This window comes from Fulmarus glacialis, unplaced genomic scaffold (genome assembly GCF_000690835.1).
Source record: "Fulmarus glacialis isolate BGI_N327 unplaced genomic scaffold, ASM69083v1 scaffold37068, whole genome shotgun sequence".
Taxonomy (NCBI): domain Eukaryota; kingdom Metazoa; phylum Chordata; class Aves; order Procellariiformes; family Procellariidae; genus Fulmarus; species Fulmarus glacialis.
In genome coordinates, this window is record NW_009226979.1 from 8,299 (window position 1) to 28,725 (window position 20,427).

The 20,427-nt window shown below is 38.5% G+C and overlaps 2 protein-coding genes across 2 annotated transcripts in view; one reads left to right on the top strand and one right to left on the bottom strand.

The window, feature by feature from the left end:
• The window catches only part of LOC104080565 (putative methyltransferase NSUN7), a gene marked incomplete at its 5' end in the record, with an annotated part of 12,869 nt that extends 7,866 nt beyond the window's left edge, over window positions 1-5,003 (top strand). The window contains 3 exon segments of the mRNA XM_009582987.1: window positions 2,523-2,640; window positions 4,315-4,885; window positions 4,888-5,003. Coding sequence (XP_009581282.1) covers window positions 2,523-2,640; window positions 4,315-4,885; window positions 4,888-5,003 — 805 coding nt within the window.
• Window positions 5,004-10,556: 5,553 nt separating this feature from the next.
• On the bottom strand, window positions 10,557-17,204 carry APBB2 (amyloid beta (A4) precursor protein-binding, family B, member 2). The gene is made up of 6 exons (XM_009582986.1): window positions 17,094-17,204; window positions 14,444-14,531; window positions 13,267-13,350; window positions 12,642-12,757; window positions 11,666-11,845; window positions 10,557-11,067 (listed from the first exon to the last, which is right to left on the bottom strand). The coding sequence occupies exons 2-6, from the start codon at window positions 14,526-14,528 to the stop codon at window positions 10,900-10,902; spliced, it is 633 nt and encodes a 210-aa protein (XP_009581281.1). The 5' UTR covers window positions 14,529-14,531; window positions 17,094-17,204; the 3' UTR covers window positions 10,557-10,899.
• Window positions 17,205-20,427: the final 3,223 nt, after the last annotated feature.

The following is a 20,427-nucleotide window of genomic DNA, read 5'->3' on the forward strand; positions in this document are numbered from 1 at the left end:
ATCATTCAGTGTAGTTAAATTTTGCATGATTAAAATGGTAAATGTTAACTGTGGCCAGTCCAAAGAATTTTAAAAAAGAGGTATGTTACGCATAATGTTAAGATACAGTACAACAAAGTGCATGTTTCTTGCAAATCACCGATAGAAAAGAGCAGCCTCCTTAAATTTTATGCTAAATGGGATGAAATAAGGGTAGGTCTTGCCAATGATGCTATGCTAGTCCAAAAGCATTTATGGACTCTTGCTGTAAACTGTGTTTTCTTTAGGGATTTGAAAGACTTCTGTGAAGTCTGTCATGTCTTGACCTCTATGCAGCTGTTACTCTATGGGGAGAATTAGGGGGACCTTGGAACATAGTGGTCTCTGAATTATTTGAACACAAATAATACCTAAATTCATGATACGTATAATAGAATTTGTATTAAAAAAAAATTCTGAGATTTTTTTCCCAGAGCTTTAATTTTTTCAGAAAAAAATTCCCCCTTGTCTAAAACACCTCCCCTCCCCCCAAAGCCAAAACAAAATCTATTCAGTGTTTTGCAGAAACATCATGAAACTTGTCAAACCACCAAATTATACTTTTACTTTCAAATACAAGGCAATCTCAGATGGTAAGAAAGGGAGAATAAAATTACATTAGGATTTTTGCAGACCTGAGCAAATTTGTGACTGAAGACTAATTGAACCTCATAAACAGCAATTCCAGAATCAGTTCCTCCTTCACTGTCATGCACGTATCTTGGATGTTTTCATGCATAGTTCTTGCTACATAAAGCTGCTGGTAACCAGCATAAACGGAGCAGTAATAGAACACCATATATAAAATATGTAGTGTGATTATGCTTGTCTTAAGATGAAAGCTCAAGCCGTTTAAGATGCATGTACTACTTACAACAGTTCCTTGTACACTTTCCTTATAATTAATTAGATAACTTATTTTACTAAAAGAATGCAGGACAGAATGAAAAACTCTGTTGCAGAATTACTAGCCCCTGTGTTCACAGCAGTGTCTTTGAGAGGCAAGTTATACTAATAAAAACATCCTGTGTGATCATCACAGATCTACTTAATTTCCTTTTGCAAGAAAATTGAGGGCTTTCAGGAAACTCTTATGCCAGTTATGCTTATGTGTGTTATGTCTTTTGGAATTACTCTGCAGTGCTGGAATAGTGCCGAACAAAATACGGGTGTGCTGGAGTTTGGGGTCATACAGCTGGTCTTAGGGTTGTGAAATTGTAAAGGTGATTTCAAACACGTACCCACTGTCTAGGCTGAGCTTACCTTGAGGATGTGACAAACGGTTTATAGCAAAGGCTTTACCTTCACCTGCAAACAGGTGTGTATAGAGGAGAATCTAAACCATTCACATATTTCCCTTTGGCCTACCACGTTTGAGTTAATTTCTGCATCAATTTTCAGGGTCAGACCATCCGTTAAAGGGATTCTGGTAACGATAATCTGTATACATCAATCAAAATAAAGATTATAACTTTTTTGCATTGAATGACCTGATCTAAAAGCGAAAATCTCCTATGTGTCATAGGACATAAGAGTTTTATTTAGTAATGCAAGGAGGATGTGAGCCTTGTAGTCTGTTAAAAGTTCTGAGGGACATACAAAAAATCCAGATTATGGTGAAAAGTTGGGAACAAACAGTTTTGCAGACTTCCCATTAGAAATGGACTAGCCAGGCACGTCAGGATATTGCTTACAAATATTGAATGCATTTCTCCGTAACCATCTTTGAACAAAGCTCTGTCTCAAGGGAATCAATGGAGCACTGAGGAGGGGCTGTATCTTACAGTCCTCAGCACTGTGAAGAGGAGGGGCTAAAAAATGCATAAGGATATTTTGATAGCGTTTTTCTGTACTGAAACAGCTCAGTACTAGTTTAGCAGCCTTACGAGCCAAGTCCTTGAGGCCTGTTTATAACAGCTAGGGATTACTGGAATACAGGGCGAACATGAGAAAAGGCTAGTTCGTCCTTCCTCACTGATGCACTGCAAAACTTTAAATTTGAAAAAACAGCACTCAATTACCTCAAATAAGAAAATTTTTCTAACCTAAGATTTTTAGCTTAGATAGATATATTATTTATTATGAGCATATACTTAATAACTCAAAGTCAACACCTCTACAATTTCTGTGTACTGCTCAGTGTTTTCAGAGCATTCCCCAACTTCATGGACAACTTGATAATCCAGTAATTGCAGACCTGAGAAAGAACATAGTTGTTAATTATGTTCATACATATTTGTTATCTGGTGGTTAATATACTTAATTATTGGAAAAAATTAAATAGGAATTATTGGAAAAATGGAAAAAACAGAATTAATTCCAGAAAGCTGAATTATCATGTCTTTCTTGAATTGCCTTTTTTTTTTTTTAAAAAAGAAGATACGACTTTATAAGACTGTCATTAAAAGACATAATTTGGAAATTACTTTTAATATATCCTTTATTTCCTTTTATATCCTTAAATATTATTTTCTGGTCATTTGTTTTGGTTTTTTTTTTTACAGGCTTATTCCTCCTGTTTTTTCTACTTCCTCCAATTCAAAGGCTTCCACTGAATTTTTTTTCAAAATGGAGCCATCAGAAATTTCCAGTGGATGTTTTCTAGCTATTCTAGCAAGAGAGGTAAGCTAAGAAAATTACCATTTAAAAACATTTTACAGAAAAAGAATATTGCCATTTTCCACAAAAGAATATATGAAATGGAATATTTAAAAAAGTTTCCTTCCTTCCTCCAAGGCTGTTCTTTAGTTGTCTTAAGAACAAAAAATAGGTGAGCAGTTGAAATGTGCAACTCCTAGAGTTTTATGCTGAGCAGAGCTTTCCAGTATGTGCCTTTTCTTCCGGAGCTGTTCCTGATCAGAGCAGTTTCTTGATCTAAGTCAGTGCTAGGAACATCTATGGAAATATATTGTTGCTGTCACACCTTGGAATTAAATACACAACTTGATTAGACTCATGATCAATGGTGTCTAGTAAAGTTGTTTGTTATGTCTGTATGGGTCACCAAGATTTGCCAGTATCCAAGCAGACAGTGTCACCCGTAGGGATTAAGACTTCGTTATAATTTGAATAAAATAGGGATGAATGTGTTTCCTTCCAAAACTAAGGCATATGCCAATCTGGCTTGAAAGGCACGGCGCTTTTGCTGAGTGAATGGAAAAGTCTTGGCATGATTCCTGAGGAGAGGCCTTAAAGGGCTAGCTTGCACCTCTGAGCATCAACATTTTCCTCGAGTCTGAGAAAAGCAGGACTTTTTTCACCAAGAGAGGAGTGGTGGGGGGGGGAGCTAATTAGAATTTCATTAAAAATTAAAGATATGAGATCTTATTTGGTTATTTGTAGCACTGTCTGTCATACTGCAATTATAGTGCTTGAAAGAAGTTTGTGTCTTGGGGGGGAATTAGAAGAGAAGATTTTATTAGAGTAAGAGAATCACACATGAAAAGCCTTTCAAGTTATCTATTACTGACCTCTTTCTTTTCAATGTAAAATATTTTTAACCTGGCTCCCTGAGCTAATAAGTTTTAGTTAATCATGCTGTGTACATCTGCCTATCATATTGTCTCCCTCCAGAAAAAAAAAACCCACTTGTTTCAGGTAGTTGTTTTGAATAATTTTTTAGTCAAATTCTAACGCACAGAAGCAATTGCTCCTATGGCCAATTTTTAGGTGATCCTGGAAATGAACATTTTCTGCAAGGCAGAAAATGTGTACTTATAAGTATAATTTAAACTGAAATTTATAGAAACCCTCTTCTTGGTTAGTTGTAAATAGCTTCTTTCCCATTGCTTCTCTTTACATATTTGGTTGTTGATGTGGTTCCTCGTTAATCTAGTTTGAGAGTTCCTTGCTTATGTATTATGAGCAAGGATTTTCATTACCATGAAAATTATCCATGTTTAACATTACTGATAGTATTTCTGTATTTTAGTAACTATTTCTGATACACACACATTTATATGTATATATGCATGTTACTACAGACACATTAGAGCAAGTCAATGTACAGAGACGTGTAGTACAAAGACCAGAATTTAGTTTCCCCTCTTCAGGCCTGTAGAGGGCAAAGTCTCTGAAGAGCAAATGCTCAGATACCTCTTTACACAACAGTCACGTTCTCAATTTCTTGAATAAATAGTTTCATTAGCATTTATCACACGTGACTTAAGCCTTTCTGCTAGATTCTGCCATAGTTTTCTCGTGGAGTAAATTCTGAGGAATCTGGGATTAAAGTACTGCGTTTGCAGCTTTGTGTTGTAGCTTAAGATTTATTGTTGTTTCCTTCAAAATTTTCAGGAAGATTCTTCTAAAAATGTGTCTGTTAAAGACATTTTGGCTTGTGCTGCAGCAAAAGGACTATTAAACAGCATTGTAGAAAAATCAAAGGAAGAGGAGAAAAAACGACCAAAAGTAACACAGTGTAGAAGTAATATTACTGGTAGTGGTCTAGAGCCGAAGATTGCGGAGTTCCTTCACCATCAAACTGTATCTAATACTAAGGCTGAAGTTTTCCTGTCTAAAGCAGTCAGTAACATACAAAAAAAGAATGTGAACCAAACAAACAAGTGTGTTCAGCTGAAGAAATCTATCAACCCCATTTTAGACACAGCTCTGCCTAGAGTGCTGAAGCACACATCTCATTTGTCACCTATGGACATGGAGTATGAAAGACAGACACTTGCTAGAAAGACACGTGCAGAACGTAAGAGGGTTGTATTGAAGCCCGTGGAAATTGTCTTCCCGCCAGTGATAACACCATATGGAAGTCCACGAGGAAACAAACCCAGGACATCAACTCATTGGTACTTTCATGGCTGGACTGGAGCAAAGGGTTCGGGTGGTAGGATATTTCCACCACCTCTGCCTAAAGTGGTCAAACCAACTGTGCTTAGCCATCCTCGGCCGTGGCTGTAAGAATCTTCAAACTTTGCCCTACCTTTATAGAAAAGGTAAAGATTCCTGTATATATTCATCCATATACTTAGATTACAGTATATCTTTATGCAGGATAATCTTGCTCTGGGAAAGGCATATATTATGGGATATTTGCTTGGTAATATCCACGTTAGTAATTTTAAACTGGTAATCACACTTTAAAGTAAATACAGCTCAGCTGCATAAGGCTGATAGACCGTTGGGGGGAGTGAGGTCAAAAAACTATAGCTTCTTGCTTGCTATACCCTTTAAAGTGACAAGTTAAAGCATACGTTTCCATGCCCTCCCACCCCCATGACCTGCATAGATCTATAGGAATACTCAATTTCAAATCGATTTTTTTAAAGTGAGATTGCATTTTTAAGTGGCTATTTTTCTTTACAAGTACTAGATACCATTTTTGTGAGTTACCATTTAGACTGTGACACATGGAAAGTAAGCCTTGCGCAGTAAGCCAGTTAGTTCACCTTTATTTCTAAAATTAGATGTGAGCTTTAGTACAGGCAACTGGCCAAGTACGCTGAAGCCCATGCACAGGCTTCCTAGTACTTACTCCCTTGGTTTCTACTCAGGTGTGCTTCCAAATATAAAAAATGAAAACTAGGTAAAATATTTTCATGCTAAAAATACTGAATTGTCATCATAATGTCATGTCATGGCTCATACCTGCTTTTCACCAACTTTCTTAACACAAGCAGTTCTTAGTTGAAAAGAGCTGCTACTGTCAAAGTAAGTTATTTTTATAAATTCTATTGCTAGTCAGAGCAAAGGTAGCTGTGGCCCAAAAGAGAAGTTTTCCTCTAAGCAATCATTTAAGATACTTGGCAAGAGTGTTGCCAGTAGAGTCGACAATATGGTATGGAATCTTAACCTATTTGATGTGTAACTGAGTCTGGATTTAGACCCATCCAGAGAAAATGTTTTAACATCTCTGTTTTTTTCCTCACCCACACCAGTCAACGTAGCTGGATCAGCACTACCTTTAGAAGAAAGGATTGAATGATACTACACTAGCAGTGTAGACAGCGGGCTCTTGTTCATCAGATAAATATCGTTGCTTCACAGAATCAGTGAAAATTTCTTTTAGCATTTTAATCTGAGCCAGCTGTCCTATTCAGAGGCATCACTCACCTGCTGCATATCCCTGTGAGTAACCCGTGCTCTTTACCTGTTCCAATAAAAGGATGAACTCTGCTCTTGTTTCTGAATAAACTTGTAAGGATAGATCTAGACCTGTGCACATGCAATGTGTAGAACTGGAAAAAAAAATTTCCCTATTTTATTTCAAAACCATCTTGGAGGAGAGATTCTACATGTTAGATAAAAGAAAAGGACAGTAAGGAGATTTTGAGGGTTTTTTTCAATATGGTTGTTAAATGCGTAAAATAAACTTAGAGATTCTGCAGTTACAGAACTAAACTCTATTTTTTTAAATCAAAATCTGTATCATTCATTATTAAATATAATTAAAATTACTTGTAAAAGAACATACACGTGTCTGATGACAGAATTTCTGGGCTACTTACATAATATGCGTCATGATATCCCATAGCCGGCCTCATCTTGCCTTCAGGAGTTTGCATCTTTGAAACGTTATGGAGGCTAAACCAGTTAGAATCTTGATGTCTTACCAAGAATATCAAAGAGCTGGTCGTGAAGAATTTCATTCTGTGGGGCAGCAGCTTACTTCGTGAGCACCGAACATCACACGGTGGCAACATCTGGGGCTGACTTCAGGTGGCTTGTAGGTAAAAGCCTGTATGCTCAGTTAAAACACTCAATGACTTTTTACAGTAAAGCTGTATCCTACGTAACTAATTTTCTGTAATCCAGTAACGTAGTTACAATTTTCAACTAGAAACTGTTGATTCGGCTTTCCAGATGCAAAAGTGTCCATTGTACTGCTATTCCCTCTAAACCACCAGTATGTTTTTCCCTCCCCTCAACCACAATTTGGAACAAAAGAAATAATTTCCCAGTTTCATGGACCAGTAACAGTTGAGACAATCATTTTATGCAGCTAAATTTATTCTCGGAACAGATTACATTTAAATGTGGAGAAGTGGTCAACAGCAGGGAAAATTGTTCTTTTTGGTGTCAATCAGGTGCTTTATGTAAGACTGAACTCTGCTAATAAACAGTGGGTGTGTTTCCTTCTTTCTTACTGCTGTTAAAATAAATCAAACCTGCTTTCGCTGACTGTACAGCACAAGTTTTAGCAATGTATTAATTAACCTGCCCAAGGAAGGAGTATTGGGGTTAACGGTAATGCTGAAAGGCTGAGCCCATATTAGCTGTTGAAACAAGAAAGTTCTCTTTTCCATGGGTGATTTACTAACAATTTTAGATCCCTAGTTAAATGATCTATGAAATGCTTGGTAAAATTAAAAGAAGAAGGAGGTAGAACTCTTAGTGACACAGAACTGGCGTATCTCATAGATACTCTATAGTTTTTGCTCCTCTGTCACGAAGGGCATGTTGTTTCACTAGGTACAGGTGACTCTGCACACGAAGTATATGACTAAGAACTCATTTTACTGTGAATGGATTCTATGCCCTTCCATGCACTTTTTGTTATTCCTGTTTAACCACCCTGTAGGTGGCCTCCGTAGCCTTGTATCTCCCACACCCCCTTGCTCCCCTTCAAATGAAATAGTAAGTGGTTTTATTTTTTAAATAAAACCTATGGCCAGCACTGCAGATTTCAAAAGAAAGGCTTTTATCTCTAGTCGTTGATTGTGAATATAACTCGCCTTGCTTCTGCAAGGGAGCATATTAATGACATGACTGACATGTGATACTTACCTCTAACTTACTACTTGCATTGAAAAAAATTAGCTTTGCTTTACATGGTTTTTCTACAGACTTCAATAAAAATGTGACTACAAATAATTACAAAGCCTGCCTTTTTTTAGGCAACCTATAGTATACAGAGTGGAGATAATGTTACAAGAGCACATCCAGTAAAGACAATACATCAACATAATAATGCAGGATATTTCAGTAAAAATAGAATAAATAAAATAAAAATATTTTAAGCTGTATTTAACAGGTTAATTTAAAATATGGCATCAGACATACAAGGCATAGTGAACAGGGCTGCCTGCCTACAGAATCACTAGGTATTATAAAAAAATGCATAGATAGCTGAAGGGTCACTATAACATCAACTAAAACAGTGGCAGTTGCTCGAACATGCATACCCCATACATACTTTTTTGGCCATGGTAAAAAGAATGTCTTAATATATTGTTTAACAAAAGATAACGGGCTTTGCAATATTAGGCTCTGATTCTGCAAACACCTGGGTATGCATTTAATCTTTTGGAGAATAAGGAGCTCTACTGAAGCAAAAAGGCCACATATAGTCAGACCATAAGCACACTACTTAAATATTTGCAAAATCAACAACGTTTTGTGAACAGACACAAAACTCTTAAACATATATTGGCAAGTGACCTACGGCTTTTCAAATCCCTTTCTATCTTATCCTCAGCTCTTCCTGCAATTGCACACTTTGCTAGTGAAAGCTGGCTAGATGTTCATAGCCTTGACAACACCGATGCAGAAGAACCTTTATGCTGCTGTTTGCTAAGTGTTGGTTTAGTTTAAAGAGAGTCCGGATCTCTCTTGGGGAGAATCAGCACTGTGCAACTGCAACTACAAAATGTAATTACACTGTTTAAAATTCACTGTTGTAGAATAGTTGCAAATCTCAAATCCTGGCGTTTCCAGCTGGAACTTTAAAAAGACACTATCAAAGTATTTTCTGTAATTTAAAATAAAATAGAAGTCAAAGTCTGAATCACTAGGATGACGAATAAGGAAACTTTTATCTCTGGACTTCACGATCCTACCTAAAGGTACATTGTTAGCCACCACATTTTGATAGCAGTCATGATAGGAAGTGAGTTTTTACGCTGCTCCTAGCAGACGTCACTGGGATATCAATGCTAGAAACTAAACAAGCACATGTGCAGGCTGCCATCTTCATGCTTTGAGATCTGGCTTCATGGTCAGCTGAAACCACTGGTACTGCTAACGGGGGGGTTTGTTTGCGTCCCCTCACCTCCGGTTCTCCCTGCCCACTCGGCATAAGCAACTTCTCCCCCAGCTGTACAAGTGATGGAGCTGGTGCAAAGGAGGTAGCAGGAATTGGGAGGGGAAACCATTGCTTCAGCACCTGGGGTGCAGAATCACGGTCATGAAGAGATTTGAGATTGGTGGAGGATCAGCTCTTCAGAGGGTACTCCAGAGAGCTGCATTTAATTACAATAGTTGCATAGCTAGCCTTAACCTGACACTCGCTCATACACCACGCTGAGTTTAATTTCATGATTTTTCTGCATTTTTCAATGCAGACATTTCTTGAATCATCATTCTTTTCCCCATATGTTCCTAAGTTGCTTTGCACAGGTGTTGCTGTTAATTTCTTTAAACAAGGAAATAAAAAGAAAATAGTTTGTTTATAACAGTGTCTTGCATAGTAAAATAAAAAAAGAGTTCTTGTAATAACAACCTTGCCAATGTTCTTTTAAAATTACAGTATGACCAGATTTGCAGACTTGGGAGACACTTCCAGTTTGGAACATATCTATAAATGGAGGCAAAACATTTTTAACACTAGTTAAAAATATCTTTAATGTTCCATTTCCGAAATTTGTACCAATCTGCAGGTCTAGACAGAAGATGGCAAAGGGAGAGACTCAAGATGCGTAACTGCATTTGAAAATTAGCCTGAGGTACAATTTTAAGGGGCAATACTAGGCTGACTTTGTCAGGGTCTGCAGTAGTGTGTAAATCAAAGCAATTAGATGAGGCCTTTGGAGCAAAAGCATTGAAATCAAGTGGTACCACCTGAAGCACTGTTCTGTTAGAAAACAACTCTCTTATTTTGTCACAAGAACATTAAAAGTAAAGGAAATGTCATGGAATTTTGTAAATAGCAAGAAATGTGATTGTTCTTTTTGTGGCATGTTAAGTATTCAGCAACAAACTCTGATGGGAAGGGGGAATTGTGCAACCAGACGCTGAATTGAACATTTCATCAAACACTTGTATGGAATATTTTAGTCTCTATAAGAGTTGTAAGACAATAAAATTACTCACTAGTTCTTTCTTACTCCTGATTGGTTTGAGCCCTGTGAAACAAATGGTATTTTTGATGAATTAATGACAGATTTAGGAGAATAAATTTAACAGCCAACAGTTGCATTTGTATGTTTAAAGCTGAAAAGCTTCAGTGGATCACCCTGCAACTCAATTACTGAAAACACTTCTGGATTTTTCAGCATTGGTTTGGTATTAAACACGGTTCTTCTCTAAGACCATAATTTATAACCAGAAGATGAAATAATGACACCATGATTCAAAAGCATGTCAGGGAGATGTTAAAGTGGTTGCCTGACCAATGCTGACAAACAATTTAACAGGTGTAGTTCTGTAAAAAATAAAAGTTGGTATTTAATCTACAGTAATTCAATGGTAGCTAATACTTGGTACCTACTCCAGTGTTGAAAACAAAACAAAGTGCTGTAGGATTTAAGATTGGTTTGTGACAAATCCAGCTCGAGACGGTGAAACTATCAACTTGGGCATCATTCACTCCAAGGACTTTAGCATGAGTTCACTGGGAGGGACGTGGCCATATTCTTTTTTTGTGTGAGTTTAGGTAATGTTCATGTATTTACAATCAAACAGACCTTCCATTGCTCATGATGTAACTCACTGACAGCAAAAAAATTATTCATGCTTCTTTTCATATCACACGATGGTGGCAAGAACGAGAGAACATGCTTGTCTAACATTGTTTCGATAAAGGTAAGTTCTCTGAAGACAAAGCATTAGCAATTTGAAATGGAAGGCCAGACATCGTCAGTTCATTTTCCTTAGTGTAGCTACTGTTATCTTCAGTTAAATGTTAGGAGAATCTTCTCTCTTATGCAGCTATGGCATCTCGGTGACCGGGCGTTTCTGTTTCAAAGTGTCAATGAGGGACAACACTCCTCTTTTTACGTTAGTTGTAACTCTTCTAGTCACCGAGTCTGCAGGAGGGGGCGGTGGTCGAACTTTTTGTGAAGGAGGTCTGGCTACTAAGCACTTCTGATACCGTAACTGCAACAAAGCAAAAGCATTCTGCAATCCTTACTGTATCCAATACTTTCACAGAGCATTTAAAATACACTTTCTCATTAAATATAGTCAAACCTCCATTTTGGTTGTGACAAACAGCCCAGCTGAAGTTAATGGGACATTGGTCTGTCAATCTGTGGGCAGAAACTGTTCATTAGCACATGACGGATACTAATCATACGAACAGCCCTTTGAAAACTGAAAATTAAGTTTTCTGGGTTCAGCTATTCTTCAACAAGGATTATTTTCACTACATTGTCACTGGAGTATATAACACAACTCCAAGCAAAATGTTTTTCCAGCATTAGATAACTTGTGTAGCAAAAGAGAAGATTTCTAACTTACACAGATGTTGCAGAGGCTAGGAGGGAAGAAGATTAAAGGGGCATTGTTCACTAAATTTCAAATGTAAAAATGTTTGGGTTTTAATTGATAAAATATATCAGAATCCCAATTCTTATTTTTATCTGTTCTTCCTTTTTCTGTCTTGAAATTAATATAATTGCAAATTTGGAAAGATGATTATGGAGGCAGTGAAAAATCTAAGTGCTATTAGGTGCCTTTGAAGAAGGTAACTTACCATACAGGCAGCCTGAACAGCTTCTGATACGTTGCCTGCATTTGGTTCACACCAAAAAACGTGGCACTCAAAATGCTGGTTTCCTGTATCCATAATGAAGGCGAATGTGTGAACGTCCTTGCCTACTCCCATGAAGGACAGGAACCGCACACGACACTCCACCATGATTTCCTCTTCATTCTGGTTATGAATCAAATGATTGATCACTACTATTGGATATTCTGTGGAACTTCACTTTCAATTTTAAGTTCATTAAATGGTGGGGGGGCGGGCGCTGATGCAGTATTGCAGAATTCCTTTTTCTCTATCTGCATATACCCAGTGTGCTCAGGCCTGGGCTGGATCTCCCCTTCTAGGCTATCACCAGAAGACGAAGGCTTTGAGTGTTAGCACGGAGCATACTGTGCATTTTAAAAACTGCTTGTTTTGTGCAGAAACCAAACAACATGGCTATCATGACTCCAAAACACGCTCCCCTATCACTGGTATGTTATAGAGATGTTGGTTTAGTACCTCATCAACAGACAGATACGGAAGACATTCTTTGAAAGTTTCATTGTATTAATCTCTATGGAAAATGCTCTACAGAAGGATAGTGATGTGAAACACAGGTTTTAATATTACTCTTGGCTTCCATACCAAGAATAAGGTAAATACAGTTCAGAATTTAGGATTGCTACTTAGCGCTTAACCTACAACGTTTTAGGCTCAAAATTCCTAGAAAGGATAACGCTGAATTTGTTTTAAGTATCTAATGAATACTTATAATAATTTATTTCTGAGGACATGCTTGGAATGGTAAAGCTGAAGCTGATACAAGCAGTAAGAGCCTCTGCAGATTCTGGAAAGAAATAAAATGCAAAATAAGCAAATGAATTCTGGTGTAAATTAACTCTTTCTCCTAGTGTTTCTGTGTTCCTGGTTTTCAACACTTATATTACGTTAAATGCGTTTTAAACAAGACAGTCTGCCTTACCCTTTCATTGATGACTGTGACAGTAGCATCAGCAACATTCATAGTAACTGGCATCCAGTCTTCTTTGCTAGAGGAAGCCATTAGACTTTCAATGGCACTGTTGAGAGTATCCATTCCTAAAAGAGAAGAAAATGCAATAATGAAAAATAAATACATGAATATAAGTAAACAACAATAAAATTTTTATTTTCACATAGAACAGAAAACAGATTGTTTTGGACTCCTTATTAAAATTAATTTGATGATGGAAGGAAGGGTTGTGAAGTTGGTTTTCTTCATCTGCAAAAACAAAACAGGTGCCTCTGGCTTAGAAAAAACAGGATAGCATCTTGTTTAACTGCTGCACCATTTCAGTTCTCTAGGGTCCTTCTCATTAGTAGCAGAGCTCATATTCAGAGAAAGCAGTAGAAAGAACTCTGCCTTCTTGGCAGCTCCCAAAATACTCTGGTTGCAAAACGCATGTTGACATGAGGCCCTGAATATTAGATGTCTTCATGCCTGACCTGTATGACTGAAGTACAAGAGTTGCTACCCTTTGAAAATCATGCATTTACACTTGGCTAGCCAGAGTCCAGCCTTTAGAGTTTATGCAAGGTACTTTGGAAGTCACTTAAGTGTTACATACCCACAGGTTTAGCTACAGGTAGCATGCCCAGGTACTGGACGTGGAACTTCTGTACCAGTTCTGTCTTTGGTGTTGGGAAATCTACTGCATGGAACAAAAATCAATTTCTCTTAATCAGCATTCACAGCAAGGAAAACCACTTTTATTTCCTCAATAACATAAACCAGTTTACCCAGTAATTGTACTCTGAATGTATTGTATTGATTAAAACAGATTTTTATGTCTTCTGACAAGAACAATGCTCAATAATTTCTAAAGGAATTAGGGATAACTTTGCATCACCTAATTCTTGATCTATGCTAAGAATAAGGTCACGTTATATTGCTGGCATATTAAAAACGAGAAAATATAGATGAATATGTCTCTGAGACATACAGACCTAAGTTTCACTGCATAGCTATGTAAAATCTCAAATCTGTTTTTAATACCATCCCTGTTAATATGTTAAATACAGTCTACAAATAATCAATACTACTGTCTGAGCAGACAATTACACAAGTTGATGTATGGATTAGGAGTAAGATACTCAGTACATACTGGTGGATCTAGAAGCACATAATTTCCTGTAAAGCTAACACAAAGTATGTTTGTTCTCCTGGAATACTTTCAAAATAGCAACTATTAAGCTATGACTAATAAAGGCATGCAAAGGCAACTTTCTTCTACCATGCACTAGAGTGTGCAAAAGATTCTTAAGTTGGATGACAACCCAGTTGCACCTCTTGCCTTGGAAGTTGCTAATAGATGGTGAGACCTAGGAGGAGTCCTCTTACAGCTCCTCTGAATCCAAGTGATTAACTGGAGTATATTCTGTTTTTAAGGAAGATTTGGCCAATTTGTGCAGTCTCAAGTCAGGAGGTATTTTGATTTGAAAAGGACAATACATGCAAGTAGCCACAAATAAGTAAGGCTGCATTTGCAACATTTGTATTTCAAAATAAAAGAGGAAATGCACAAGTTGACATAACTGAGCAAGACTCCATTACTGACAACATAACCAATTAAAATGTTTAATGTAATACAGTAACAGGTTACAGTCAGATACAGTAATTAAAAGACAGGATTACACTCCTGCCATCTCCACCCAATATGCTCCATTTTGGTCAAAAGCAGCATCAGAAACAAAACATATCTAAAATAGGACCATCCCAAGGATACTAGCTGTAACACACAGTACCTTGCAGAGGAACATCAAGGGTGACATTTGTCCTCTCTTGCAATGAGCTGCAAGCCATAGCTTTAGCATTCTTCCGTTCGGCCATAATCTGAAGATAATAGTGATAATACAGCATTTTTTTGGAAAATATAGTACAGTAGCAACTACAAGTATAAATTTACTCCTATTACAACCCTAGTTTCTGAAATCGGAAAGAAGTCAGAAGCTACATGACTAAACAGGTTATTCTTTTTAAACTTTAATTTCCCTCCAGTTTATTCACCATTCCTTAACTACGTAAAGAACTTAAGTGGTGTCCAAGCCTAGATGAAAGATAGATGGAGGTGGAAAAAAACCTCTAGCCATTTTTATCAACAGCAAAATTGCAGTGAGGAGTGATACAGCAAGAAATATAAATATTTAACACATAGTGAAGAGTGTTCATTATTCATGTTTCTCTCTGATCTATCTTCTGCTGTGTGTAATTTTTTCCTCCATTTTTATGTTTCTTCTGGAATTAAAAATCCCATGCAAAATACAACCTGTTCCACCCCCAAAATGTATAATATTAGCGAAAGAGGGACACCCCCCCCCCTTCAAAATAACCACTTTGGATGAATATTCCCTACAAATATATGACTGAGAAGGGACCCAGGGAAGCTAAAAGAGGTTTTCCGAAGCTCGTATATGAAGCATTGCTATTTGCTTCTTTACGCTGTGACTGTTAATTGGAATGAAGTTATAAAGATAACTGGCATTCCAGCAGATGACACTTGGTCTGAAGATGCTTCTAGCAAATTTCTCCCCCTTTTTTTTTTTTAGGTTTTATATCCTGAAAGTATTTTCTGTTACAAGGACACATGATAATATTCCCCCCTGCAGATGAAAAATGATACACACTAGCTTAGGAAGAAGCCCTGACTCAGCAAAGAGGGCCAGTGTGTCAGTTAGCACATGCCAAGTGCTTTCCTGGATCAGGATTGTATCTGTTGCTGAATTACGAAAAAACATGCTCTACTTAACAACACTATTCTGTTTTATTCTTTGTTACTATTACCTATGGTTTTAAACGCTTAGTTGCTCTCTTATCGAAAATTAATGCCAGGAGTTTCTTGTCATAGTTACGTATGTGACAGCTCTACTCCCTTTCCAATACCCCTGTGTATAGCTACCGTGGCGTTTACTTGATGTTGACCTTACTGGATAAAAGCAGCTATGGTAGGGCCTGTGTAGCATGTTTTTCCCTGCTAAACTTGCTGGAAACGTCTGTGAGAATTGAGAGTTGGAGGAGAAAGAGGAGGGACGTAACAGGTCTAGGCTTCTCCAGTCAGCCACTGCTGCAGTCCTCGGTGTTAAACTTAGCCAAGAACAGCCTGCAGCTCCCTGGCCAACCTGAGCAGTGCCCTGAGTCCTGCCACCTGCACTTCCTCAGGCACCCAAGCCCGGACAGACCTGCCAGGCTTTCCACAGTTCCTGGGCTACCTTCTGGCTCTGCCTCAGGCAAAACTCTGCTGCCCAGAAGGTTACAGTAATACACACTGTGTAAATGCTCACACTGCCTGCATGAAACACCACAAGTTCAGTAGCCACATCTGCAGTGTTGCAAAAATGAAAAGTTTTTACACTATACAACTGGCTACAGAGAGGAATTTGACATCGCTGATTCCATTCACTAACATGAAGACAAAATGTAAAAAGCAAATGACAGGCATACAGTAAATCAGTAGAATTTTAAAACCTGAAGGTTTCCTAACTAGCTTTTCTAGAAGAGCTGTGACTCACGAGGAGGGACAAGTTGATAAACTGATAAGGTTATTCATTCCCACAGCCCACTTTTCCTGTGGTGCAAACCGATGTGTTTTAAAGAAAACCAAAATGAGCAGCATAATATTTTTAAAAAGGGGGATTCAGCCTCAAATCCACCACAGCTCAATGAAAGAATAAAAGAGAGTTTCAAGCAGATTGGTTTAACTGCCTCTCTATAAAGTGTTTCAATCAGATTTGCCTGCTGTAAAGGATGTGCTGCCTTGCTACCATTGCATGAAATAACCGTACAGAGGACACTCATGAACTGATCATGGAAGAAAACCAAAATTAATAACCAGGGAATGGTGTCAAATCTGTAAGGTAAAACGACTGAAAAGAACAGTCCTCTCCAGTATTACAGACAACACTACCACAAGCAGGAACTAAGATCCTTTAGTATTTATAACTATAGTAGCTTAAACCCCCTCTTCTCCCTGATTTTTTTTTAAGTGGGCAGAGTAACGTTAGCAACTATTTTCCTGTCTGTCCTGCAGGATAATACCATTGAATAATACCATTCAAACAAGGTCTGATTTATTTATGGAGTTTAACATCACCATTTATTATTAATTGAAGCTGTGTGTTCTTTTTCCATTTTGAACCTGCAGCTGCTTTATTATTCAAGAAAACCTGCAGTCTCTATACACACTTACCAAATCAAAAGCACATATCATCCTCCTCAAATCTAAATGCTCACCCTCCCGTTACTCCCATCCATTCGCGGCCTTTCCTTTACAAATTCTCTACACTGTTTCTCGTTGCCAGTGATATAAACTAAACTAACACTGCATACAATTGCTGATTGCATGTATTAGGCTCAGGGACCTCTACACAGACGAATGCAGCTGACTTTAAATCCACTTGCCTTTGAGCAGATTTCGTGTAAACTTGTGGCGATGGCTTTTGCCGGTGTGTCACATCGAAACACATGACATTTCAGAATTCTTGTGTCTTTGTCTCTTGCCACATAAGCAAAGTCTCTGTGTAAACAAAATAAATTGACGCATTAGAAACAAGCAAAATGAATTAAGGCATTAAAATCAGTAGTAACTCCAAAACAGCAAGCCCTACTTCAGTTTAACAGGTGTATGTCTCGGCTGTCAAAGAATAAAACAGATGCCTTGGACAAAGCAGATCTACAAATATAATAAACTGCATACCCATGAAACACATATCTAAAGTTTGTGCTTAATCTGTATAATTAAAGAGCTCATTACAATTTCCTAACCCTGGCAATTTACTGAACTTAGAACCCATACTTCCAACTGCAACTGTAAGCGTACGGGAAAATTTACTCAAATATTTTATTGAAGATGAAGTGGGGAGAGAATTACAAATTAAGACAGAAAACACATACAGATCTTAAATGCTAAAAAATCTGAGAAACAGTATACAAGATTTTAGTTAGAGGAAAACTGTATTTCAAAGGACTACATAAAGTGTTTAAAATATGCAGATAGTAATTAGAGATCTGGTTGCATAAGGGAGATGTGAACCTGCTGAGCTTTGCTCACACTAATTGGCCTAAATTTCTGACCTTATTTTTTCAAAAGTTAAATAAAGCTTCCCTACAGAGAAGATTTTTGCATTGTACTGGCTAGTCACCACGGCATAGCATAGCTTTCTAGCATGGGTGATGGAAGTGCCAGGATCATGTTTATTTGTTTTCAGGCTGTTTAAGAGTTGGAGCTCTTCTGAAAAAGTCAAAGTGGTATACTGAGTGGGGAACAAGCCTGGCTTTGCCTGGTTGCCATCCTTGCTATACCAGACTCTCCGCTCCCTGGTTTTGCACCTCTTTTTTTTCATGTCCTCTGAGCAACCATATCCCCGTCCGACTTTGTGACCCTCCTGCTATCTCCAGATTTCTTTGGGACTTTGCATCCCTAGCAGAGCTATGCTGAGTAGCTAACTAGAATTAGACCAGGCAAGCGAAGCTGGAGCTCCCAACAGCCTCTTACACCTGAAGTCTCTTTTCGGTGCCTTTCCTCTTTACAAGCAAATAATTACCAGCAAGATTCTAACTGGTAAAAAGATAGGAGGATATTCCTAGACCACAGGTTTTACACACAGGAATACTTCAGTTTATACTAAAGTCTGTAAATATCCCAAGCAGGGTTTAATGTAGCATGGACTGCCAATTTCTTTTTTCATTGTAAATAGCCAGTGAATTAAAGAATTTCATACCGAATTTATCCAGGGAGAACCAGAGAGTATGGCAGATGGATAGCTGGACTTCCAGCTCTGTACGAGATATGAACATTGTCCTGCAGTTAAGTGCCTCACCTGTATCCAATTCAGCAGCACTAGATTTTGTCATTAATGAGCCCTTGCAATGAAAGGGGCAGCTGCCCACAGCTAGGCTGCTCAGTGACAGGCACGGGTTGTTCCTCTGTTTAACCGCTTTACAACCTGAAGCCTGATGAATAATACTTAAAAAAACCCCACAAAACTATCAGGAGCTGAGATTTGGAAACAATTCCACATGACAGAACTGTGCAGAAACACAGTGAAGCTGGAGGCACCTCTCCATCTCACTGCATCCCAACATGCGATGGCACGCATTAGGGCACAGCAGAGACAGGAGGCAGCGGGGCAGCACACAGAGCGTGTTGCCACCTGAACCCTTCCTGCATCTGCTGTCACCGGCTGCAGCACTGCCCTGCCAGCATGTGCGACGCAGGCACCTGGGGAGGGACAGTGTTTCACCCAATTGCTCGTGACTTGCAGGAAAAAATCACAAAGCAATAATCCAGGAAGGTGCTGTCTATTACAGAAGATGACCTGAGGTTTCCTAGCTTTAGCCTGACCCCCAGTCACCTTGGCCACAATCTGCAAGAGCCTTTTGGCATGTTCCCTTTTGCTGCACTGCAAGTTCACAAAGATGCTGAGTTCCAGTTGGAATCTTGCTCCTGGAAAAAAGCTGATGCTTTTTAGCTCATACGTGTATGTGCCAAGCCTTGCTTTAGAATGGTTTCCTCCTAGCTTAATGTTTCAAAAGCAAATTGAAGACTCCTAGCTGGACTCTAGTAATAAGACTAAGAGAAGGGGGTATGGTCCAGCTACGGCCTACGAAAAATCAGCAGCTATGGGGAAAAAAATGAAACCAAGCGCCACATAAGTTGCTTGTGGCGGGTATTTGGAAATGCTCAGGCTCACAAAAGTCTTACGTACATCCTGAGCTCTGAAGAGACCTTGCCTGGTTCGAGAGCTGTAAGTGAGGAATTTCCAGACATCCCAAGCATTTTGGATTTTTGTTTTCGATGTGTTTGGCTTTAGTTGCCATCTTTTAAATGCCTTAAGTTTCAGACTTCACATTTTTGAGACCAAATACCTTCCCTTACAAATATTTTAACTGCAATATGAAAACACTGTTCGCTTAACAGACACGGATTTGCTACCATAACTTCACTAAGATTTCCCCCCTTTTACATGCAAGAAAAACTTGCTGGCAGTGATCACCACTGCAGGGTAGCAAAGACGCATAAACAAGCAGACTGCTGCACACACCTTATTATTGGATCAAGGTCTATTCTTTCGGAGTGCAGATGCGACAGCTGAAACCTGTGTTCGCATTACCTTAAAATAACATTGAAAGCCATCTATGTGACCATTACATGGCTATTTATTACCATTAAACAAGTGTTTACGTCAAATTGATACTATTCCTTCGAGGACTTGTTTACAAGTGATTTATGCATTCCTTTACAAGATGATTCTAGGAAGAGCAGCTGTGTTATTTTGCCAAGTTGCCTGCACTGTGCAGAAGCCTGTTTGAATAAACAGAAACCTGCACAGCCCCAGGAGCACTGTACAATACCAGGATTTCTAATTATAAGGCCACCACTTTCAAGGAGTTGCACAAACACAGACGATAACTTGCCCCTCTGTTAACCATACAGCTATCTGTTAGAACCTTCTTTTGTCGTTAATAAAAACTAAGATGGGACAAAGCCACCAAAGCAAGTCATCGGGGCTTGGAGAACATAACACGTTGCCAGCAAAACCCATTTGTAACAGCCTAAGAAATTGTGGTCCAACCTCTGATCAGTAGTTCTGGCAATGCCCTGGCACACCACGACTGCCCCAATAAACTACTGTGTTTTGCTGTAGGAGACCACGTCAGGCAGGGCATCTCCCCTGCGCTGCCAAGTCCCTGATGCACGGACAACCCCTGAAGCCACATTAAATCTCACCCTGCA

Bases quoted from the DNA above. Each gene is read 5' to 3' on its own strand.
- APBB2 (XM_009582986.1), bottom strand. From the start codon at position 14,528: ATGGCCGAACGGAAGAATGCTAAAGCTATGGCTTGCAGCTCATTGCAA. The intron at 13,351-14,443 runs GTACTGTGTGTT...TGTTCCATGCAG, and splicing joins CCTTGATGTTCCTCTGCAAG to TAGATTTCCCAACACCAAAG. The intron at 11,846-12,641 runs GTAAGGCAGACT...ATTCATAACCAG, and splicing joins TCACAGTCATCAATGAAAGG to AATGAAGAGGAAATCATGGT.